The sequence below is a fragment of the Artibeus jamaicensis genome, unplaced genomic scaffold (assembly GCF_021234435.1).
Source record: "Artibeus jamaicensis isolate MK-2021 breed Jamaican fruit bat unplaced genomic scaffold, CSHL_Jam_final contig_484, whole genome shotgun sequence".
In the NCBI taxonomy this organism is placed as follows: Eukaryota; Metazoa; Chordata; class Mammalia; order Chiroptera; family Phyllostomidae; genus Artibeus; species Artibeus jamaicensis.
The window spans coordinates 1037079-1063791 of record NW_026521859.1 but is presented as its reverse complement, the minus strand read 5'-3'; the positions used below and the strand labels follow the sequence as shown (position 1 = coordinate 1063791).

General features: G+C 36.0%; 1 protein-coding gene across 1 annotated transcript in view; it reads left to right on the top strand.

Annotated features, from left to right (window-relative positions):
• HCRTR2 (hypocretin receptor 2) overlaps positions 1-26713 on the top strand; it is a 91021-nt gene that overhangs the window by 52788 nt on the left and 11520 nt on the right. The window contains exons 2-4 of the mRNA XM_037152082.2: positions 9637-9815; positions 13104-13347; positions 19820-19935. Coding sequence (XP_037007977.1) covers positions 9637-9815; positions 13104-13347; positions 19820-19935 — 539 coding nt within the window. The remainder of the gene's footprint in view (positions 1-9636; positions 9816-13103; positions 13348-19819; positions 19936-26713) is intronic.

Genomic DNA, 26713 nt, shown 5'->3' with positions numbered 1-26713 from the left:
TAATTGTGTTTTAACTATTTTAGTGGTTTGTGAATTTTAAAACGTCATAAAATAAGGAATTAAGGTTACTCCCAGGCATTAACATTCTGTGTTGAAAATTACTGAGGGACATTATCATGTTTCAAAACTTTACTCTCCATTTTATAGCCTCCTTCTGCATTGAAATTGATTTTTTAATTGTAATAAAATATATGTAATTTAAAACTAATCATTTTAGCAGGTTTTAAGGGTACAGTTCAGTGGCATTAAGTACATTCGCCTTGGTGGACAACCACCAACACCACACACCTCCAGCGCATTTTTCATCTTGTAAAACAGCAACTCTGACTTCCTTACAAAATAACCCCTTATTCTCCTCTCCTCTCAGCCCCTGGCAACTACCGTTTTACTTTGTATCTTAATGAATTTGAGTACTTAACATAAGTAGAATCATACCATCATCGTCCTTTTGTGCCTGGCCTATTTCACTTGGTATGACATCTATACCTTATTTTAATGTCACAGAAATTAAATCAATTTAAAAATCCTTAAAATAAAATTGATATTTTTAATAAATCTTTTTCAAGATGCTCAGTAACACACAGTATACCATTATAATTACCTCTTCATATCTTAATTGATTATTACTTGATATTTCAAGATATAAGTATATGGTTAGTAGGAGATGCAATCTCCCCTGTGCAGTTTACATGTTTTTAACTAAGTCATATACCACCAACAGATTAACAGTACGCCGCCTCATATAGTGTCAGATTAAAATTTTCCAAGTGCTAGTATCGATCTGCAATTGAAAGTAACTGCTCCCTTATGTGGGTCTGAGAGATACTTAAGTAAAAATAGAGTTGAAGTGCAGAGTAAAATGACGGAGATATTTTTAAACTAATATTTCCTTTTCCCCTTTGAAAGTCAGTTAAACCTTCTGCCCATAAAATAACAAGAAGATAGCTAAGGTTATTTCTAAATACATCACAAGCTGCAGACGTGCCCGTGCATCCTGAGCCACTTTTCCATCTGTCAGTCCTGCGGAGAAAGGACAGGAGATACAGATCTTCAGATTCTCACAGACGGAGAGGAGGTAAACCAAATAGGGGAGAGAGAGAAAGGATAAACAGGCTTTAACCTTCTTGGCATCTCTGCATCTCAGACATGTTTCATTAAAGTTTGTGTTAGAGCTGGAGTTTCACTGACTTCATTCTCACCTTCAGTTTTGTCCTTTTACCCTTATGCTCTCAACTATTCCTCCCTTGCACCTGGTTAATGAGGGCAGACTTTTAAGTGCAAACTCACTACAAATGGACTTTAATATTGGTGGATCATGATCATTCAGAAAACTGATTTCAGAAGTAGGACCAAGTTCATGTCTTGGGACCAACCAAAGCTCATCAGAATGTTGTGTATGAAGAACTTGAGGCAAGAGAATAATGGACAAGCCACTAAGTTCTCTGTCATTTGTCAGACTTTACTCAAAGACCAATGAAGAAAACCAAGGCTTTATTCAGCCAGTGTGGCTTTTCTCTCCTTTTAAAGAAGCTCGTGGGTAAGTGTACCATAGCAATGGCAGCATGCACTAAAGGTTCATGAACAAATCATGCCATGAATATTTATTCATTGCAAAGTATGCTCTAGGCAGTGTTTGTGTTGGGGGAAAAGCTATTGAAACTGAGAATGTAAAAGAAAGAGAAGCGCCAGCTCAGAATGATAATGAGCCTTTGTTCCAGTAAGAAAATATGAAAAAATAAACAAATACCCATAATAATTCATTATAAGTTTAGATTATGATTCCTGATCAGAAAAAATACAACATGCAATATGGTTTTAAAGAAGAAAGATGCCATATTGTGTTAGGCTAATTGATTTTGTAAAACAAACTTTTTTATTTGTTTGATTGCTTTCAGATGGTTTTGGTAGCATTTCATTCATTGAAAAGAGGGTTGAAGTGGGTATGGTCATGGTCATATACAAACAAAGCAATAACACTTGCAATGACCTTGGCATAGAATATGTTTATACCAAGTGAGATATGAAACTTCTGCTGTAGCTCTGAGTGATTTATGGGCAACATTGTGAGAGGTAGGGACAAGTTCAATGAGAACTTAATGGTGGAATGGCTATTTTTTTTTAACTCAGTGAAGAAGAAAAGGAGAGGTCTTACTGAAATGAGTAAGTTACTACACCTGAAGTGAGTTCTCTCAAGGGATAAATGGATAGGAATACAGATAGGCAGGGTGCAAGGTGAACTATTACAAGATTATTGCAGTCTTATTATAATAGCTAATTATTATTATAGCTAATAATTACTGAAATGTGCTGGATATTTACAGTAAGAATAGAAAGAAAATTACAGAAGCAGGAAATTTCAAACATAGGCAATGGGGAGAAAAATAAAGGATATTAAATTCCAAAGAAATATATAGTCCAAACCAAACATTTTGGAAAAGATGGTGAATTTAACATTGCATACAACTCATGTGCTATCAAGAGAAGGTAGTATTAACCTTGTACCTTTAAAAGTTCGAATGAGTGGATAAATGAATAAATGGATATTTGTTCAACACAAATATTGAAAACATGTACTTGAAGATCTGTGTGTAGTTCTAGATCTGTGTGTAGCTCATTTTGAGATCTCTACTGGTAATGTATGGAATTTTCATAATAAAAAGACCAAGGGATAAGAGAGAAAGTCCCGCTAATATATATGAAGGGTATGGTGAGATTTAGCTCAAAGAAGCAATGTCATGAGAAATTGGCATGATCATAGTCTTTTAATATTTAAATGTATATATGTAAAGACCATACTTAAAGTATTTAAAAATGGCGCCATATGATTATAGACATAAAGTTCAAATTCAATTTTCTTCAAGTGTGTAGATAGTGTTCTTTATAGATTTTTTAATTTTTCTCCCCAAGATTCAAAAGTAAAGAAACATCTGTACAGAAAACAAATTTTTAGTACTTGTACACATAAATAATCTCAAAAAGTATGACCTGGCTATTAGGGAAGCTAACACCATCTCAGGGTGTCTTCATAGAGAGATGTTGACCAAAGCAATCATCCTGTTCTTTGCTGCCCTGGTTAGATAGCACTTGGAAACATGTGCACAGTTATAGATAGCTCATTTTTAGCCATTACTGACAATCTTGAATATGTTCAGGCTAAAGGTACCAGCGTGATGTGGGGCATAAAACCTGTAGTTGAGCAGTATAGTTTGGGAGATATTTAGCCTGGGTAAGCAAAGACTTGAGGTATGATCATAGGTGTGATCTTTAATCAACTATAAATGACTACTGTTATGGGTTGAATTGTATCCCTACAAAAAGATAACATGAACTTCTAACCCCCAGGACCTCAGAATGTATCCTTATTTGGAACTGGAGTCATTGCAAATATAATTAGTCAAGAGGAAGTCATACCGAAGTAGGTTAGACTGCTAATCCAGGATGGCTGTGTGAAGATAGAAACACAGAGTTGCAAGCCAAGGAATACCAAAGATTGCTGGCAAACCACCAGAAGCTAGAAAGAGGCAAGGAAGGACATCCCTACAGGCTCCAGAGAGCAGGGACACTACCCTGCTGGGCTAGAAGAGCAGACCACTAAGCCCCAGAGAATTATCCCTAAATTTTAAAACTAATGAGACTTGCCTTACTGAGTTGCAGATTTGCTTTAGACAGGTGACCCCTTTTTCCTTCTAATTGCTCACTTTTAGGATGGGAACATGTACTCTATGCTTGTCCCACAGCTGTATTTTGAAAATACAGAGAATTTATTTTCTAGTTGTCACTGGACCACAAGTCCCTGAAAGGACCATACCCAAAATCTTACCTATTCTTGACTTAGGTAATATTTAAATGAAATTTTGGATTTGAAGCCAATGTTGAAATGGGTTAAGAATTTGGGGATTATATTTTGCTTCTTCATTTGTTTTATTAATTACTTTATACTTATAGGTGAGATCATATATTTTTCTTTCACTGCCTTGCCTATGCACTTAACATAATGTTCTCCAGTTCCATCTATGCTGTTGTGAAGGACAGGAGCTCCTCCTTTCTTCCTGCTGCATAGTATTCCATTGTGTATACATACCACAGTTTTTTATCTGTCCATTTACTGATGTGCACTTAGGTTGCTTCCAGCACTTGGCTATTATAAATTGTGTTGCTATGAACATTGAGGTGCATAGGTTCTTTCAAATTCTTAGGGCGTAATCCCGGCAATGGAACTGCTCAGTCAAAAGACAGTTCTATTTTTAGTTTTTTTGAAGAAATTTCACAGTTTTCCACAGTGGCTGTACCAGTCTGCATTCCAACCAATAGTGTAGCTGGGCTCCCTTTTCTCCACAAGCAGAGACAATGAAATAAATAACAAACTGACAGTAACCAGAGGGGAGGGGTGAGGGGGATACCAGGAGAGAGATGGGGAAGGGTCATCCAGGAGCATGTATAAAGGACCCATGGCCAAGGCCAAATAGGGGGAGGATTGAGGGTAGGGTGGGTGAAAGTGGTGGTGGGAAAATGGAGACAACTGTACTTGAACAATAATTTTTAAAAAAGGAAAAGAGAAATGAAATTGCAGAAAAGAATTTGGGGATTATTCAGATGAAATAAATTTATTTTGCATATAGAAAAAAAACACAAACACAAATTTTCAGGGACCAGAGGACAATTATGATGTAAACTGCATCCTCCTCAAAAAACGATATTGAAGTGCTAACACCCTATACCTAAGAATGGGACTTTTTTTGAAAATAAAGTCACTGCAGATATAATTAACACGATATCACACGACAGCAGAGTGGGCCCCAAATCCAATAGGACTGGTGTCCTTATAAGAAGACAGCCATGCAAGGGTGGAGACACCAAAGAGGGCTGTGTGATAATGAAGGTAGAAACTGGAGTTATCTGCCAGCTAAGGGACACAAAAGGTTGCCAGCAAACCACCAGAGCAGGGGTGTCAAACTCATTTTTGATACAGGGTGCAGCCAAGGGGGGGGGGCCAAAAAAAGGATTTGGAATGGTGTCCAGAATTCAAAGTGTATAGGAATAATGGAGAGACATATAGGATGTCCTCACCACCCCACCCCACCCCCAGGGGGAAGAAACGAATGGAGCCAGGCCATTGAGAGCTGTTTTGCATAGCAATAGTTTTGCAGCTAACCTCTGGAATGATTATTTAACATATCTATAACCTTTAACTGGTTTCATAGATATGTTAAATAGCTGTGGCCAAGTTTGGAGCCAAGGAGAAGGGAGTGGCTGGGACTGAGGATGAAACTAGGGGCTGCGCTCCTGAGTGAGAAGGTCTGCGAGAGAGCTTGGAAAAGATGGGCTCCAGGACATGAGGCGATAACTGCCCAGGTGAAAGGGAAAACCAGGCAGCTTTGCCAGAATGGAGATCCCTGCAGCCAGGTGAAGAAGAAAGCCACATGCTTTTGGTGGAGTGCGGACCCCTACAGCTTTGGTAGAAGAGGCCCATGCGGCTTTGGGGTGCCCCCTTTGGCCGCGGGGCCTGGAAAGCAACAGAGACTTTGACTGGAACTGGGTACAAAGGACTCTTGCCAGTGGACCATGAGAGGGTACCACAGTACTTTGGATTAACTCGAGATCTTGCACAGTGACACAGCTGAGGGTGCCAGCGGCCTGAAAAAGGGACATGTGCTCTTTTCCTGATTTACGGTAACCGGAGTTGGGACAGTGGGAGAAGGGAGCACTGTGTGGGTGTAGGTGTATACCCTAAAGGACTTTGATATTTTAGTGGAGGCATTAAGCCTAAATAGCATTAAATAAACAATTTGCGTCCTTTTCACAAATCTCTGGCATTGAGAGATGTCTTTCCAATTAGTGGCGGACAGAAGAGCCCAGTAGATATTAGTATACTGTCCTTGGGAGGGGCCCCTGTTGTGTAGCAATATTTGGCATCCCTAGGTGGGCCAAATATTGTATTGCCCCCCCTCCCTGGGACCTCTTGTTCGGTAACATTTTCACTGGAAGCCACACCAGCCTGGCAGTTGCCTTCAAAGGGCTGAATGTAATTTTAGGACTGTATAAATGTAACTACTCCTTAACTGTTAAGTGAGACCTCAGCGCTGCCACCGGGTGGAAACAAGGTCCCGGGCTGGATAAAAAAAAAGGTGGAGGGCCGGATTTGGCACCCGTGCACCAGAGGCCAGGAGAGAGAGAAGAATTTTTCTACAGGTTTCTGAGGGAGGGAGCATGGCCCTGCTGACTCCTTGATTTTGAAGTTCTGGCTTCCAAAGCTGTGAGACAATACATTTTTGTTGTTTTAAAAGGCCTGATTTGTTATGTTTTGTTACAGCAGCTCTAGGAAACTAATAGAGGTATAATACAGAAAAAATAATAAGGTTTTGTTACAGAACAGACCCAGGGGGGGTGAATGATATACTTTTACCAAATGGACCCGACCTTGTGCTCAAGGGGCCCCCCACCCCGTACTAGGTTTGCCTTGCCTGCTGCCAGGGAAAGACATCTCTCAATGCCAGAGACTGGTGAAAAGGAAAGGAATTATTTATTTAAAGTTATACAGGCTTAAGAGTAATGACTTAATGTCTTCACCGAGATCCCAAAGTCCTTTAGAACACCCACAAACACACAGTCCTTCCTTCCCCCTTTGCACAGTCCAGGGTACCCTATCTCAGAAAAAGAAATAGAAGTCAGTGGTTCTTCTCTGCCCAAGCCGCGTGGTCCCAAAAAGACACCATATGGCTGTCACGCCTGGGTTTAAATCCCAGCGCCAATCTTCAGCACCATTTCCGACTTCTCCCGTGATTGGCCACAGCTGCCAGCATAGTCAGGCCAAGTGTGGCCCTGTGGTGTGGAGCCAGTCATCTCCAAGCTCTTAGGCAGGCTCTGTAACCATGGAAAGTTGCCTCCCAGCTACTTCACTCCCATTTCCCTGGCTCAAAGCAAGGTCACAGCTGTTTAACATATCCATGAAACCAGTTAAAGGTTATAGATATGTTAAATGACCATTCTAGAGGTTATCTGCAAAACTGTTGCTATTTGTAACAACTCAATGGCCCTGCTTCATGTATCCCATCCCCCAGCTCAGGCTTGTGGGGGTGAGGACATCTTGGATATATTTTTTCTAGTATTTCCTGGACACCCTGAGTGCTGGACCCCATTGCAAATCCCTGTTTGGGCCCCTGTTACAGTTTAGTCCTTCAGTTCCTGGAACAATTCTGAAAAAAAACATGAGCAGAAAGAAAAAGAAAGCAGACATCACCTCAACATAAACAAGGACTTGCTAGTAGTTAAAGGCATGGCAAAATGAAGTCAAGGTCTTTGTCAAGTCATGAATTTTCTGCTATTAAAAATGTCCAAACAGGATAGCACAGTACTGAAGTGATCTTTGCATCAAATGGCAAGTTAGAATGAAGGATCTTCAACTCTGAAATTCCATATGAACTGCTGTGAAAGTTCCTGTCAAATCAATGCTGGCAGCTTCCTTTTCATCTGCTTCAATAAAGAGCATAATATAAAGGCGTAGCATGATGCATAAGATATAAATCTAAGTTCTAGTCCTTAACTAGCTGCTCTTACCTAGATTCCATAACCTTTCTAGCCTTAGGAGGAGGTACTATTCCCACCTGCAAATAGGAATATTAATAGTTTACACTTCGTAAGCTAGTTAATAAATTACTTAGAACAGTGCATGGCAGATAGTAAGTAGTATGAAAGTGTCATTTGAAAAAAATACTTGCTTTCATGTTGATTAAACATAATGTATTATTACTGCCATTTCTCATCTCCAAACATGGAAAATTAGGAGACAAACTAGAGGTGCTTTATTTTTTCAGTCTTGTTTTTCTTCTTCTTTTTTTTTAAGTTTCAAAATTGTATCATTTGGACAATTTATTGGTCAAGTATCAGAAGTACGATGCTTTTGTGGATTTTCTTGTAACAAGCCATGATGTTCTGGTCACCAGCTGGGGTGGATTTGTGCATGAGAGAGTGTGCGTGTGCCAGGTATTTCCAAGAAACAAATCATCCCGCAGCATCATTTTCAGATAATAAAACACAGTTCACCCTAATAAAGCTTACCTGAGTTTTAGGGTCCCAGGGTGCTGGAGTTACATACAGATGTAAAGTTTCTCAAAATTAAATTCTCAGACATTCAGGTATTTGATTAAGTTAGCATCTGTTGGTGCCTGAAGGGTCATTTGAGCTTCAGGAGCTAGTGAAAGCATTTTTAGTGTACGAAACTCTTCATAAATGAAACATAATTACCAAAAAGATATCCTCATTCAATGACTTAAATTTAACAAAATGTGCCTTTATTTCTTCACTATATAAGGTTACTCATTACTGCATCATTTGGGTGTATGGGAGACAGCTGTGGCAGGTTAATGATACCCTAGGCAAATTCACAGTTCCTTTCAGTGAAGCAACCCATCAATGTATGTGGTAGCACTGCTTGCACCCATATAATTCTGAAGCCAGTGATTATGTAACCTTCAGGCACACCAGACAGAGGGAGGGATCAGAATCAAGGACAGAGTGTTCCTTCCACAAAGAGAAACTCAGTGAGATAGCACAGCTCTTGAACATAAGGATATACTGAAAGGCAGTGAGGGAAAATCAGCTGGGGAAGCAGTGAAAAGTATGTTTGATTTAAGGCGATGTTTAGAGGGCATCAAGAGTAATAGAGTGGAGGATTGCATTTCTGAATATATATATGTGCTTTGTGATAGGTCTTTTATTTTCACAAAAGAAGGCAACCAGCGTAGTGAAAGACCAGCCCTTCACTGTTTAATCCTACGGATCCTCGGACAAGTCCGATGAACTCCCCGTGTCTCTATTACCTCATGCAGGTAACGATGTCTTCCACTGGGATTGCTCTCCAGATTAAATGACCTGAGTATATGAACCATGTAGCTCAGTATTTGGCAATAACAGGAGCTGAATAATTATTGACTTTTGTCTTTTAAGCCTCTTCATCTTTTCACATTTTGAATTCAGAGTTTGAGATCAGATAAGGGTAAATGGTGTGGAGGAAGCAAACACTACAGTTCACTGAAAACAGCTGCCTCCTAATTCACCTGGATTCAGTAAATATTTCTTGGTTATCTAGCACATGGTGAACACTGAGGAAACAAAAAAAGGAGTAAAAAAGTTGTTGTGTGACTTCTGGGAATCACAATTCAAAGTCAAGTGAAAGTAAACAAACAGCCTTATGACTCATTGAGAAATGTCTTACTAGGTAAACAAACTGATTTTAAGCGTATATTGAGCATTCATACAGATTGACCAATTCAGTGAAAACACAGCATGACCTTAAATACCTTTCCCTTTCAATATTCATGGGTGAGCTTTATAGGAGTATTAATTAGCTTGATAGTATTTCTTCATTAGTATCTATTGTTTTTGTTTGTTTATTTGGTTTACTGTCTTATTCTGTGTGGGCCTACTATAACAGAATACCATAACCTGGTTGGCTTACAAACAACAGAATTTAATTTTTCAAAGTTCTGGAGGCTGAGAAATTCAAGATCAAGGTTCTGGCTGGTTTAGGTCTGGTGAAGGCCCACTTCCTAGTTGAGGGTTAGGCTATAAATGTGAATGTCAAGAGGACATAAACATTTAGTCCATAATAGTTAATATTCCATTTTCTTTGCAAATCAGTTTGTGTGGCAGTGTGGAAGAACCACCACATGAGGACAGTAACCAACTACTTCATAGTGAACCTTTCTCTGGCTGATATGCTTGTGACCATTACCTGCCTCCCAGCCACACTGGTTGTGGACATCACCGAGACCTGGTTCTTCGGACAGTCCCTCTGTAAAGTGATCCCTTATTTACAGGTAACTATAAACTAAATGTCTAATGCATTTAAGATTCTTTGGACTTTTACTAATTTTCTATGATTTATAGGTTCTTTTTCTTCTGAATATACTACAGTACAACCTTCAGATTTGTGAGTGATTTCAATAACACTTTGGCAAATGCTAAAATCTCACAAATATTACAAATCTTTGATAAATAATTAAAATCAAACTTCTGTATCTTTAATAATTGTACAAATTCAAGACCATTAAAATATATTGGGCAGATTGCTGAATAATTATTATGAATTCTTTGAAAATTCTATGTCATTTTTTTCTCCCACTTATAGGAGCAGTTAGCTTCTTTTTTCAAAGTGATTCTTTTTAAACTGCAAAAAATGCTCTGCACAGGAAATGCCAGAAAAAGAAAAACAAAAGCCAACCGAGACGTGGGTGGTGGTTGCTGAGGGGTTGGACAGCCTCCTTCACTCTCGGTCACACATTTCCACCTTCCAGTCTGTTCGTGCCTGTCCTCCACATCTGTGAAAGGACAAAATTCCCACTTCTGCTTGTCTTGGATCTCTGAAGTGCATTTATCATTTCTAGATGAAAATATAAAACAGACTCATTCTCCTCCAAAGACAGTTCACCATGGTGCTGAACACAGGGCACACCTGAGAGCAGAAGAAATTCACATCATCTCACTTCACTTCACTCTCAACATTCGTGATCCCCACTAGATTCATTTCTCAAACGATTAACTGTCTGGTTGATCTGAGCTAATATCAAAATCTAAATGAAAGAGCATCCACAAGTACACTCCTAGATGTGAAAAGCAACAACATAACTCTCAACTGTAATCACTTATGATAAGATGCAATGTTATATCCCCCAAGAAAATCGTGTAAATTGTTTGCGAGTGTGCATTATACACCAACAAATATAGTCATCAAAGAGTAAAAATTAAGTCACTGATTGCCAAGGGTCCGTCCAGTGGATTCTATTGCTGGATCAGCCGTACCGCGTAGTCGCTCACAGTGCCACATAACAGAGAAGGCACTGCACTTTGGCTAACTCTTAGCAATGGATGGTGGTCTTTCAACTGAACTGTTTTGAATTGATGGTTACTATCTAACACTGGGGGGAGCCCTATAATGACTCTATAGTTTAAACCATACTATGTCTATCTAATTTACCTACACTGATTAGAATCCATGAATAATAAATCACTAAGCCTTGTTGAATATTTTACACTTACACTATCTTTATTGGTTAAATACAGAATGTGGCAGAGCGGCTATGAAAGATCAATAGGGCAAATCTAAGATTGTAACAATTCTACCCCCAAGTGAGCAATAATATTGAGGGGCCTTGTGTGCGTGTCATATTGGCAAGGAAGTAATGGAAGTTGGGAGGAGAAGGGGATGGATTTGGGAAATAGATTTGAATGCACTCTGAGGTAGCACCAAGGAATTTCCAGGAGTCATCAACCAATCTAAGCCTACCCTGATTGAGTTCAGCTCTTTAAGATGATACTTAAAATGAAATTAACCCCCAAGAATTTAGCATAGTTTAATAAGCTTTACTTGACTATTTCTATGACTGTTCTGCACTGAAATGTGATCTGTTCCAATTAAAAGCTAAAACTCCAAGCTTGAGAAAGAGAGACAAACCTGATGGTTCACACATCATTATCACTGTTGTAATTATAACCAGTAACAACAAACACAGCATTCATATGCCAGCCCAAAGCCAGGTATTTCACATCTCAACTGATTCTCCCCACTTTAGTGTGCAATTTCACAGATGAGAAAACTGAGGCATAGAAAGATTAAGTAACTTACCAATATCAAAAGAGATGGGATTAATGTCCCAAAAACCTGGTTGCTGGTTGCATAGTTACTGCCATCCCCAGAGAGAAGCAAAGTCCTGTCACTCTCACTCTTTTAAAAGAAAAAATATGACAACACATATACATTAAGCCTAAGGTAATGTGAGGGACCCAACATTGCACAGCTAGCTGGTGAGAGAGTGAGAATGAGAATACACATCGGTAGGTCACCCTGATGCTTGGCCCAGAGCCCTTCCTCATGCTCTGCTCTCAGATCCCTTTCACTCACTGTTCCTATAGTCAGCGCATCAGCAAGGAAGGTCTCATGTATGAAGCCTAGATTCCTGACCTTCTGCATACTGTGGGATCAGTATAACTAGAAAAGAAACAAAAGAGGAGGATGACTGGACCGCATCTATTGTATTACTTTAGATTGAGGCTTATACCTATTTACTAATGCAAAATAATATTCATTAAGAACATAAAACACTATGCCCAATACTGAGGACATGGTGGTGGAGGAAAAAAAAATACAGTAGCAATTCCTTTTGCTCTAGAGATTTTTCCAGTAGAGAAGACAGATTATAAATGAATTAATTAAGCAAAATAATTGTACTATAAGTACTGAAAAAAGAAAAAAATTGTCATGAAAAGTAACAGAAAAGAGAATGAGGCTTTGTTTTAAAGATGGGATTTTGAGAGTGATATCAGAATCAGCAATTCATCCAGTGTTGGGGAATAACTTAAATATAATTGTATAAACTGATCATGTGGAGGTGGGTATGCTAAACAAGTTTCTTTGATATTTTCTTAAGTCCTAGTTAAAATGCCATTTGTGGTGTCATTAATTATAGAAACCTTGACTAGGGAAATTTATTTGCATTTTAGAAGTAAGTTGCTCTTACCTGCAATGAGCAAACTATGGTACAAAGATCCAGAATTTTCTTTTACCATAACTAATGACTTTTGTTGGTTGCAACATGTTGGAAGTAAACTGATATACAAATAATGTTTATCACTTGAAAATATGAGATGATTCAACAACATCAATTAAACACAATTGCAATCAAATCCCATATGACAGTTTAAAAGAAAAACATGTCATATTGTGCTCTATAAGTGAGAGTTTTTCAGTTCAACCTAAACATTATGTGTTTTAATTTTTTCGGTTGAGGATGATTTCTTCTATCAATGGAAAGGTATTAAGAATAGTAATCATGCAGAGACTACCAGATTATAAATGAAAACATTTGGCATAAAAAGGTTACAATGTTTTCATAGTCCCTTTTACATGTTTAAGAACAAACCTAGTTTTATCTTAACACATTGTAAATATTATTTCGACAGAGCTTTTTCTAACTGGAAAGCACTGTGTGAGATGCTTTTTGGCAAGTTGAAATACATTTATTTGTTGTGACTACCTTTCTATTAAGGTAACAATATTAAGAGTGACCCACTAAATAGAGGTGCTTCTTTTACTGTGTCCTTTTTCCTAGACTGTCTCAGTGTCCGTGTCTGTCCTTACACTGAGCTGCATCGCCTTGGATCGATGGTACGCCATTTGTCACCCTTTGATGTTTAAGAGCACAGCCAAGCGGGCCCGGAACAGCATTGTCATTATCTGGATTGTCTCTTGCATTATAATGATTCCTCAGGCCATCGTCATGGAGTGCAGTGCCACGTTCCCCTCCATAGCCAATAAAACCATCCTCTTCACCGTGTGCGATGAGCAGTGGGGAGGTGAGTCAATTACGGCAAATGAGCTGATATTTCTATTGCGGCCGCAAACTGAAAATTGTATTTGCATAGCCATCATAAAGCTGGTATATTTTGGCCTGGTATATTTTGTTGGCATTTGTTAGCATAGTTTCATAAAAACATGAAAACTAAGTTGAAACCCAAGGTAGTTTCACAGAATAACTCCACCTGTCTTGGTCCTGCTGTGTATTACCCTCTAGTTTTCAGATAGGAAATGAAAAGAGTTTATTCCATAATTCAGATCTGACTATGTTAGTTTTTCTTATATTGTCTAAAACAAAAAGGACTCATGTATATGAGTCCACGTGTGCATTCTGGGATGATTCGCACTTTATGAGATGGTAGAACATTATACTGCCTCAAGGGTCAAGTTCCCTAATGAATTCCAAATACAACTGAATTTTTTATTTGAAAACCTGTCCTGCCTGGAAACTCGATTGCAGTTGAATATGAGGACACATGCTTTTCTCTGAGTCAAATTATCTACATTTGCTTTCCCTGTTTATAACATATTAAATTGCTAAAAGTTATCACTGGCATCACTATTATATATTTTAAGAATGATATAATGAATCCTTTTTTTCCCCTTCTGATATGCATAGTAGTTAAATTTAAACAAGCAAGACCCTGGAAGTCGTATGCTCCCTTGACCCAAAACTCTCAGAGATGGCCTTTGAGGTTTGTCTGTGACAGTGGACATACTTCCATCAATGCCTGGTGATGGCACAGACCTGACCCCAGTGACTGGTGACAGAACATGAAATAGTCCTTCATTTCAGCACAGCATGCGCTAGTTGCATAATTATTGCATGATATTTGAAGGAAAAAATTCAGCCCACTTCTGAATAAGTATGTATTTAAAATTAACAGTATACCCCCAAATTGCTTATTAATATATTTTGAAGTATTTACACTTTTAATTAATGTAAGTTTCTACCCTGAGCACTAAAAAGAGAAAAATTCAGCAACTAAAAAATTAGGCATATATTTTCACTAAAGCAAGATAAAATTTAAAAGACACTATGATTATTTTGTACATTATCTACAGTCCTATAATAGCTAAAATATCACAATTTGCCTTTTCTATTTTCCCAAACATTAAATATCTTTTATAAATATTTATCCCCAAAATATTATATCCTTTTTGCTGCTGAGATTTACTCTTATTTTCTAACATTTGGACAAGAGTTTACAGGGGAGCTAACATTCCAGCAAAACATTAAAGGTGAGCAGGGAATCGTCAGACAGGGAAGAGAAAAAAGGGTGTCCCAGGAAGAAAAAAAAAAAGTACAGTGGGCAGCATCACTGGAAAAAGAAAGAAAGAAGGACCCAAGTGACAATTTCAGGAATGTAGGGTTATGTCAACTAATGAACTGTATTTGGGAAGAAAATGGGTTGGGGACCCATTATAATATGTTTCTTATGCAATTGCTTTACATTTGGAGTATGTTTGGAAACAGCCTAAAGCTCTCTTGGTCATAATGACTTAGTTAATTCTTGATGAAACTGGCCCATAAATTGTTTGCTCAATATTGGGAAGCAAACAAGTATACCTAAATCTGAGCTTTCAACTAAAAATAATGGGTTTCTTTAGGTTTATGGAGATGGGTATTAGATAAAATGCCTACCTACTATTCAATATGTGTCAGTAATATTTTCACTAAAGTATTTTAGCAGCTTCGTTTATAAATCTGTAGGCAGCTTTTATAAATTTTTCCTTTCCCATGTTGGCCTGAATAATTAAGTAACATTAATTCCCATTAAAAAAAGTTTACGAAACTAGGGAATCTTGACAGTTGTTATGACTAAGTAAATAGCCACATCACTTTCTAATTACCTTTGAGCAATAAATATATAAAGCTCATTTCAACCTGGAGTATTTTTATTTTCTAGCTGTAGCAGGGATGTTTTCCCCCACAAAGCAATTATTGTTGAGTAGCTAAAAATCTAAACTCTGTCTTCAAAAGTCACTTAGGCTGAGTTTATAAACTATCTAAAAGTTATTTTCTATTAGCCATAATTACTTAAAATTATTATAAAGGCTAAAGTTAAGTGTTACCAAATTGAATTTGATCATCCTCAAACCAAACAATAAAATCTAAGATATTAGCTTTCAAATATTAGATAAAATTGTTATTCTAATATTTTTAAGAAGAATATAAAAGAATTCAAAGCAGGTCTTTATTTTGTTCATTAGACATTTAGTTTATAATAATTTTTACACAGCACAAACTTTGTTAATTTAGGCTATTTATGTTAAACTTAAAGTGTTACAATTCAGACCAAATGCGATACTTAGAATCTTAAAACATCATAGGAATTATATCTTACAGCATCAGCTCTCTAAAGCTTAAAGATCTTTAAAGTCAGAATACCATTTAGCACAATTTTTAAAACTTTGTTGGGAACTGTCTTTCTTCTCTTTATCTTAAGTTATATGAAAAGAATATTTATAAAAGCAGACAGTGCTATCATAATCATTTTATAACTAATATAACAGTGTGAAAAGAGCCAGTAAACAGTGTGGCCATTTGATTCCTATCTGCCGAATCACATTTGGGGAAGTCTGGGAAGTGCTATTTCTCTCCTGGTCACAATAACCGAGAACTCTGTCACACTGAAAATATTACCAGAGGGATGTAATATTTTATGAAACTCATTATATTTGTCATTGCTTATGGCCTATTCAGAAAAAAAAAGAAAAGAAAAGACCTCACACCTTAACTTTTGGCAGTCACACTTAACACTCAAAAACAAATAAATGTATTAATATTTTAATGACCTTAAAATATGTCTTTGTATTTGTTCATTGTTTGCTTCAGTCACATCAATTCACACTTTTAAAATTTAAAAATTCTTCCAGAATTATGTTTATACTTTCTTGATTGCTTGGTTTATAAATGCATAGCTTCATAGGACAAAACCAACTGGGAAGAATTCAGCTTTCTTTTTGCACTCAATCAATGATATAGCCATCTCAGTTTTCAGTGATCCAGTGTTTAATGAGCATGTACTATTTGTCAAACATTGTTCTGGACTCTGAGAACTCACAATCTCCCTCTTTTTAGATTTTATTGCCAAATTGTTCTTTAGTGGACTGAAAAAATAATAATGCATCTCTTCTTTACAGCCAAATTTATTATGGCATCTGGTCTCTTAGGAGATTTTTGAATATATGTGTGTGTGTGTTTGTATATGTATTAATAGGAACATTTATTAACATATTCATTAGGGAAAAGATAATAAAATATATTAAAGGCTCAGGTAAACAGTAATGGATCCATAAACTTTGATAAAGCAGTCCAAATTAAATATTTAAAAATTTATTTTTATTTGTCTGTTAAATCCCTGATGGATGTACCATGAAGGAGAAAATGTTTATAGTTTTTAGGTAATTAGATTAACATGTTGGCTCAAAAATGAACCTTAACTCATCTGAGGGAAATTAAATTTGGTTTAATATACATTATCCTTTAATCTCTGACTTCAAAGTAAAAATAAATATACACATTTACTCCTTTTGTTGGTTTGATATATGTGCAATAATTTATTCAGATATGCTTATTCATCAGTTCAGTTGGAAACACTAATTTTTAATGGTTGTCAGTCTTTAAAGTGATATTTTGTAATTTAGATTATCCTTAAGTAGAACAAATTTTATGTAGCTGCATTCTAGGTTATATTTAAATGTTTCAAAATGTATTTAAGACATTGCTCAAAAAGTGCAGAGAGACTATGAAGATAGTTTCAACCACATGATCTCAACTGTAAGTGGCACCTAATCAAAACAAAGAAACAAACAACAACAAAAAAGCAAGCAAAATATAACCAGAAACATTGAAATAAAGAACAAACTGATAGTAACAAGAGGGGAGATGGGAGGGAATAATGGGGGGAAAAAGGGGAATGGTTTCCAGGAACAACTATAAAGGACACATGGACAAAAACAAAGCCGGGTAGGATTGAGGGTTAAAGGTGGGCATGGTGGGGTGGGGGGATCAGTGGTTGAGGGAAAATGAAGACAATTGTACTTGAACAATTAAAAAAAAAAACAAATTGAGTGGGCCTGTAGGGGGAGCTCTGCTCCCTACCTCGATGGTAGAGTACAACAGAGAGAACTCCAGTTTCCATAGTTCTTTCGAGTTCCTCTTCCCTTCTAGAAAAGTTTCATTTCTTTGGTTTTAGTGGTCATGCACCTGAATCGCCATGGTGTGTTCCAAATTACAATTATTTGTTGTTCCAAAAATAAATCCATTATGTTGGGGGGGAGCACAATTTAAAATTTCAATGATATTTCTGAGGAATTTAAGACTATCATGTTACCCGTTATTTATAATGATCTCTTTATTAAGACAATCTATCCTAGACTGAAAGTGTAATTTCTCTTGATCAACTTTTCTGTGTGGCTGTTCATTATCAAAATATACGTTTAGCAGCCAATTACATATTTTGACTATTTATATAAATATACTAACCTCTAAATGAGCTTTCTGTCCCATCTGTTTAAAACTTCAAACTGTTATCACAGTGGTGGTATCCATAGCTGCAGTTAAGTGAAAAGAAAACAAAACAAAACTATCAAAATCTACCTTCCTCTATTCACTCAACTTAGTCTACTGCAGACATCCAGGCTTCACAGGTATGTAAGCTTCAAAGCCATATTTTTATGTGGGAAGCTCATGGATACCTCTTCAAAACAAACAAAAGTTCAAAGCCACTTAGGTGCCTGGAAAGTGCTGAAGTCACTCTCTGGTGCCTTTGAAACTAGCTCACTGAATGCTGGTCAGGCTGTAGCACTTCAAAGGGAAAGGCTGTTTGTTATTCCTCCAGTAAGGCTGCTGGTATTCTATTCCTTTTTAGGTAAGTGGCCTGTTTAGTAGGATAAACTTGAAAGGGAGTTAGAAACTGATGAGCTAGGTGTGAGCCACATGGGCCACAGAGAAGCTAAAAGTGACATGTTGGGCTCTAACAGCACACCCACCTTGCTGTCCCCTCTGAAGATTATGGTGGGGGAAACATCGTCAGAGAAATGAAAGAGTTTTAGAAAGAAGAATAAAGAGAATATTAAATTAAAGTCAACTGACGCTAGAGGATAAGGCTCTGAAATCAAAGGGAGGATATTCAACTCAAACATATATTTAAAATATATTCAGTAAGAATTGAATGAATGCTCAATAAATGCTATCATTAGTACAGTGATCATCACAATTATTATTGGCTGATACAATAAATTGCCCTTATCTCAACTGATGACATAACTGAGTCTGCCTGCTTCTAATGCCCTTTCCGAAGTAACGAAAATAATAGGTGCATGGAGGTGAAAGAATTAGCCCTCGAGTATGGAACCAAATCCATTGCCAACATCAAAGTCAAAATAATTTGTGTAGTTTTTAGAAGTAAATAAAAGAAAACTTTGTTTTGTTAGCTTTCGGGTAGAATTATGTTTAATTTTTGCTTAAAATACCCGTAGAATTCATGTAGGATATATTCTGCTGTTTGTTTTACATTCAAGTAAAAGTGGCTACATCACTGAAATGTATCCACATATCAGTGTAAAGAAAATATCCTTTGAAGCATTTAAAAAGCCAGTGACGGAACTATTTTTGAAAAGCAATAAAAATTAATGTTGAGTCACAATGCCATTAATTGATTACCTGCTCTTTAATGAAAGTGCTCTGTGACAGGTATCACTTGTGTTTATATAATTATTGATAAGTAAGAAATAGCTATAATCTTAGAGATGCTTATGACTAATAAGTGAGATTGATATAAAAGAGAAATTACTCATGTTGGTTTAAAAACTTTAAAATACCCTAAAATCTCATTTTGTTATTAAAAGTACATACATACATACAACATACTTAAAGATTAATTTTGTGTATGACCTAGTAACTCAACAAAAATATTATCAAATGTTTGCTGTATTTATTTTGGGTTTTTTTTTCCACATTTGAAGGTACATCTGGAAATAGCTTTCCATTTCTTAGGAAAGTTGTATTCTAATGAGGAGGAATCAAGAAAGATTACATTCTCTTGCTATTTTAACAAAAGCATTAGTAATTAGGTTTTGATTGAGTCATGTCTCTTCTTGTAAAAACAAGTATAGGACAAACTAAATTAATCTTGTAAATTAGCCACATGCAATCAAAACAAAAAAAAAGGCCTCTGTTAAACGAACACTTGACTGCATAGACTCTGGCAGTGCAAATTAAGAAACAGCTAATTGTGATTCCTCTCTGAGCATATTAAATTAAATTAGGACTTCACGTTTAGTACATATATACTGAATAAATATAAGTAGTTAATATTGTAAATTATTTTTCCTTTTTTGTATGTGCGTGCCTGTGAAATTATATAGAAGGTAAATCTATACTCTGAAAGCAAAGCACCGACAAAGTCACCTTTAAAAATAGCTATGAATGATAAGATTTTATTATTTTGATTTTCATTCCAGGTGAAATTTACCCCAAGTTATATCACATTTGCTTCTTTCTGGTGACGTACATGGCCCCCCTCTGTCTTATGGTGTTGGCCTATCTGCAAATATTCCGTAAACTCTGGTGCCGACAGGTATGTATTTCAAATAATTCCCTTGTGCTTTCTTCAGGATGTGCTTAAAAACAAAATTGAAGAGTAGATTGAACCAACATAGAGTGCTTAGCAAAGGATTGTGTACGTTGCTAAAATAATGAGGCTCTAGCCATGGCCATGTGTCAAGGCATTTTTTAGAGCAGTGTTTAGGGAATATAATTTATGAACTACCTGAATGATTTTAAATTTTAAATCTCTCTGATTAATTAACTGGATTTTCATCTGGGACTAATATTATAAATTTTACTTTTTATGAGAAATAACAAATAAAATTTCATTAGTTTCCTGAGATTATAAGTGAAGAACATTATACGTTTGATGAGATTTTATGTAATACATTTGTATTGTATGGGTTTGATCTCCAACTTCAAAAGATTTTGTTTTTTGAAACAGGGAAAGAATCAAGCAAAATTTAGTATTTTAGAAACTGTTTATAGTGCTAATTTGAGAGTACTAAACTTTATTAGATAAGTTGCTTTCTCCAGTTCATGTATTAATTCTCTCAGTTGTTCATTCACGAACTACTTATTATATTTCATTTTCATGCATATTTGATTAAAAGCTAAAAATTGTAGGCATTGGTGAATTCATAGTCTACAGGAGGAAAACAGTCAGATGCAGAGTGAAAATTACCTTGATAAACACAAGCACAGGGAATCAGGGCAGCGTGGTGGGAGAAGGATGTGATTCAAAGTAGTTAGCAGTTCAGCTAAACCTTGATTCATGGGATATTGGCAGCAAACGCACGCAGTGGTTTGTAAAAGCATAGAAAAAAGGATACAGCTCAGCCTCTTCTATTGCTAAATTGTATATTAAAATGACACATTACTTACAAATGTGCATCTCTGTCTCTAAATATTTTGCTACCACTTTAAGTTTACCTGGCTTGGAAATCCATTCCCAGCACTTTCAGCTTCCCTTAATCTGTTTGCTCTGATGTATTTTACCCACCTGAAATAATTTGTTGGGCCACTTTAATTCCTTAAAATAATTTCACAAACCTTTTATTTGGTCATTGTCTGAGGATGAGTCTCAATTCAGGTCTTCTTTAACCATTGTTTTTCAAAGCAGTTTTCCAGATAATCGGTTAGTGGTTGGATATGAGCAACTGTTGCATTTTCCAACCCTCCATGTCTCATCATTCTAAATTCTTCCTTTTTCTCTATTTTTACAAAGAAGCCCTTTCATAATCTCATAAGCGCAACCTGTGCCAACACTTACTAGCATTCTATTGCCCAATTTTTTAACTAAAATAACAAATGTGTAACACTGGAAAACATAGGCAGGTATTTTCCAGATTCTAATGATAGTTTTCCTCGACACTCTCCACCTGACTGTGAAACCAATACCAAATATTTTAGGCTCTCTGTTATTATTGTACCCCACTTCTTGATAACTGTTATCATACTAGTCAGCTTTTGTTAGGCTATTTAGCTTTTAAGGAAACCCAAAGTGTGTGGGTTTGATACATTCATGCTCTGTGTCACTGGTGGGGGTGGACGGAGAGAGACTGCACCCCACTTGTCCTCTCATTCCAAAACTCAGTCCAAAAAATCAGCACTTCCTGCAACATGCCATTCTGGGACTGGGGGAAAAGGCAAGAAAGTGGAAAAAAAAACATGTAAGGTTGCTTAAAATTTCTACTTTGAACTGGCATGGACTCCTCAGTTTTCATTTGTCAAAACAAGTCATGTGGTTAAGCTTAACCATGAAGAATGAATGATCTATCCTTTACTCGCTGAAAAATACTACAAGGCAAAGGTCGATGGGGGTCTTCTTAGAAGCTGGGGAGTGGAAATGATAGGGCACAGAGAAGTCCTAAACACAGACTTGAGATCCAGACTGCATGGGTTTAATCCCAACTCTACAACTGAATTGATGCACGAATTTTATCAATTATTTCCATTTCTGTGCCTCTCTTCTATCATCCTTAAAGTGCAGTTATACAGCATCTACATCACAGTGTTGTTGCATTTAGTAGGTGGATATATTCAAGTGTCTGGTACATAGAAAATGTTTATTAAATAAAATACTTGAATAGCATGTGCTGTTATGTAGCCTTTCAACTAATTCTGCTTGCATTCCTAAAATCACAAGCATCAGCTGAATTAAGGTATATGACTTCTTTCTTAAATAGATCTCTTCTGCAGTAAAATAACATTATAATGAGCTTATTTGTCCACCTCCCCTACTCTAACAAGTAGAAGACAGTACACTCTAACCTTCATCTTGTATCCTTACAGTTAGTACATACTTCTTACATATTAGTTGCTTAATAAGTAGTTTATAAGAAAAAAGTGAGTAAAAGAATAACAGAAAGGGCTAAAAATAGTTTAGATATAGAAACACAGGGGAATCCATTGCCTAGTTACTCAGAAAAAAAATTTCTCAAAGGAAAATTGGAATTTCAAAATATTCTTGGAAGAGAAAAGCATTTAATGAGCATATAATACTAAAAATATTTTAGATTTACATGGAGATTTGGATGTAGATGTTCAGTGTAAGAGCATTTCCTAGTTCTATATTTTTACTGGTTAATGAGCATTACATAAATAGGTGCTTATGTTTTATTCATTTATTTACAGGTTGACATAACTTTAAAACTCTTTGGGTGTACTTGAATCTGTCTTGTTCATAATCACAACCCTAACAATTAACAAGGTACCTTGCGTACATAAAGTATTAAAAAATGTTTGTTGAGTAATTGGGCAACTACCAAATCCCAACCAATATACTTCTGTGTTATTTAATCTTATTAGTTCTCCATTTCCCAAACTCTAAAATATGTTCAAAATCATATTACAAGTCTAGAAATAATCCACATTCTTTTGATAGATTGTCCTGGTTGGTACAAGCCACATGTTCAAAAGATTTGTGGCAGAATACTGAGGCTGTTAAACTAGAAGCATTTACAAAACGTAATGCAGTAGAGAATGGAAAGTTCAGCCAAGTTCACTCTGGCAGCCACGATAAAGAAAATTAACCACAAATGAGTGATTATATGGGATTCGGCTTGAGCAGCTCTCCATCTCCAACTGTTGATGTCTGTAGACACGGTGGCAAGGCAAGCAGTCCCATAGGCTCAATCAACTGAGCCATCCACCAGAGGCCTAGCCTATCAGCTCTATTATAAAGATGCATGAAACCTGTCACATACTTTGGAATTAACAAGTGTAAGATTATTAGTGAGCAAAGTGTGTGCCCTTCTCTGACTTTCTCAAGAACTTTAAGCGTCATTAATAGAATTATCCAGTGCTTTGCTATAAGCAGTGACTTAAATTCTGTCTTTGATAGTGTGATTCAGAACTCAGTCTTGAAATTCTACAGACTATTCTCTGAAACTCCTCTTTTTTTAAGACCTACTGAATCTTAGTTTAATTGGCACTGTGTGCATCTGTAAGCATTCTTTCCAGTTCCAGCACTCATATTTCAACTTTAATGTTAAACATGTGGATTCATGTTAATTATTCCATAAATATTTATGAAGCACCTATGTGTCTGGTACTGTATGTGGAAATGGAAATGAATTACAATAGATATTTAAGTATGAAACTAAATTTCAACTCTATAAGTTTTTTCAGTTTTGAAAGATCTTCCCTTTTCAACTTTTCACAGTCTCTTCTACTTCCCTTTATTGTTCAACACTCTTCTGAGAGAACTTAATTAATATAAGGTGATGACAAGTCAATCTAGTGTGAAGAAATAGACAGAAAATTGTAATTACAGTAGGAGAATCAAAAGACAGTAAGTATCTCAAGTCCACACACAGAAATAAAGGGCATCAGTAAAGGTGACTGTGTATATAAATATGGAAGAGAGTATAACACAATCTTGTTTGTAATTACTTTCCTACTTTGACTTAAAAGATAACAGCATGAAGCAATAATTACAAAACTCTGAAGATTCAGCTGATAATGTATAAAGATGTAATTCGAGGGAAAACTGGAATTATATTAAAGTTTTTATGCGTTGTGGAAACAAAGTTAGCATTAGTCTGTAGTATTTGTTTTTCTCTTTCTGCCTTGTTTCACTTAACATAATACCCTCTAGGTCCATCCATGTCACGGCTAATGACACAATTTTATATTTTATGGCAGAGTAATATTCTACTGTGTATATGTACCAAATCTTCTTTATCCATTCGGTCATACAGTAGTTCAATTGTTAATTTTTTGAGGAAGGTCCATACTGTTTTCCATAGTGGCTGCACCAATTTACAGTCTCAATGATGATGCACAAGGGTTCCCTTCCCCCATGTCCTCTTCAACACTTGTTGTTTGTTGAGCCACAAAAAATTGGAAAATACTTTGAAATGAGTGAAAATGAAAACACAATAACCAAAATTTATGACATGCAGCAAAAGAAGTGTTTGGAGGGAAATCCACAGTTTTAAATAGCTATATTAAAAATAAAGATTTGAAATCAATAACAACATTCTACCTTTACAAATTAGCAATTATAAATATTAAATACTAAAGCAAATAGTAGGAGGGTAATAAAAAGATTACAGTGAAAATAAAGTATAAGAAAACAATAAAAATTCAATAAAACTAAAAGTTAGTTCTTTTAAAAGATGTAATGACAAACCTTTACTTAAATAGCTAAGAAACAAGAGGGGATTTATGTCACTGAAATGAGAAGTAAAAGAGGGGAGTCATCATAGACATTATAGAAATAAAAAGAGTAAGAGAATAAAGAAATGCTATCCATCAGGAAAATATAAAAATTGCATGCCAACATATTAGATCATGTAAAAGGAATGGACAAAATCATTAAAAGACACAAACTACAGAAACTGACTAATGCAGAGTTAGAAATAACTGAATAGACCTAGTATAAGTGAGAAGATTGAATTAGAAATAAACTTCCCACAGAGAAAGGCCCTGTTAGCTTCACCACTAAATTCTACCGAACACTGAGAAGAGTTATCTTCAAACCTTCACCAGCTCTTTCAAAAAATAGAACAGGAGGAACACTCCCAGCTCATTCCTTGAGGTCAGCATTACAGATATTAAATCCAGACGAAAGCAACACAAGAAAACTACTAATATGCTTATGAATATATGTGTCATACACAACAAACCACTAGCAAACCAAACTTAATATATGAAAATGGTTATACACGATGACCACATCATGTAATTTAGTTCAACAGTGCAATATGGGTTCAACACGAATATCAAACCCAAATACATTGTAATACAATGTATTAATAGAATACCAAACCAAATACACTGTAATACAATGTATTAATGGAATAAAAGATGAAAGCCACGTGATCATTTCAATAGTTGCAGCAAAAACATTTGACCAAATATAACATTCTTTAAAGATGAAAGCACTGGCCTGGCTTGTGGTCGCTGGCTGGATGCTGGGTCAGAACACACGCCTGGGTTGTGGGCCAGGTCCCCAGTTGGGGCCTGTGAAAGGCAACCTATCAGTGTTGCTCTTGAACATTGATGTCCCTCTCTATCTCTCTCTCCCTATTTCCCCCTCTCTAAGAAATAAGTAAAATCTTTTTTTTTAGGATAAAGGTACTAAACAACTAGGAATAAAAGAGACTTCCTCAATTTGACAAAGAACATCTAAAAAACCTCATAGTTAGCTTGACACTTAATGGTGAAAGGCTATTTCTCTAAGATCAGGAACAAGACAAGAATGTCTACTCTTACCACTCCTATTCAATATTTAATAAAACCAGATTTTATCCAGGTCAACTAGTCTAGGCATAATATTAATAATAAACATAAAAGGCACAAGGTTTATTTGTGTATAGTAAAAAAACAAACTCATTTTTGTAGATTATATGATCTTGTATGCAGATTATGATATAAATTATTCAAAAATCCATACAAATAAATATATTAGAACTAATAAACAAGTTTAGTAAGTTACTAGGAAAAAAGAACAATAGAAAAAAAATCAATTTTATTTCTATACACTGGCAAAGAAAAACCAAAGACTAAAATTAACCAAATGATTTGATTTATTTATTTATTATTTTTTTTTTAAAGATTTTATTTATTTATCTTTAGAGGGGAAGGGAAGGAGAGAGGGAGAGAAACATCAATGTACGGTTGCCTTTCATGCATCCCCTGCTGGGAAGTGGCCTGCAGGGAACTGGTTTGCAACCCAGGCATGTGCCCTGACTGGGAATCGAACCGCGATTGTCTGGTTTGCAGGCCCGTGCTCAATCCACTGAGCTACACCAGCCAGGGCTCAAATGATTTGATTTAAAAGCAGAAATATAGATTACTTAGAAATAATTTTAATAAAAGAAACATGCATCTTCTAAACTTAAAACTAAAAAATACCATAACTTTTAGTTAAAGGACTAAATAATAGTCCATATGCATGAAATGGAAAACTTAATATTATTAAGATTGAAAAATTCCCCAAATTTATCTAAATACAATACCTACAAAAATCCCAGTTGTCTTTTTTTTTGCACTAATTGACAAGCTGATACTAAAATTAACATCAAAATGCAGGAGACCGAGAATAGCCAAAATAATCTTCAAAAACAAAAAAAGACAAATTGGGAGGACTCATTTCCTAATTTTAAATCTTATTCTAAAGCTAAAGAAATCAAGATAATGAGGTTTTTACATATTGATGATTATATGGGTCAATAAAATAGAATTAAAAGTCTTCAAATAAACCCTTATACTTGTTGTCAAAGGACTTTACAAGGGCGCCAACATAAGTCAGTGAGGAAAGCTATAGCCTTGTTGACAAATGGTGGGACAAAGAAAGG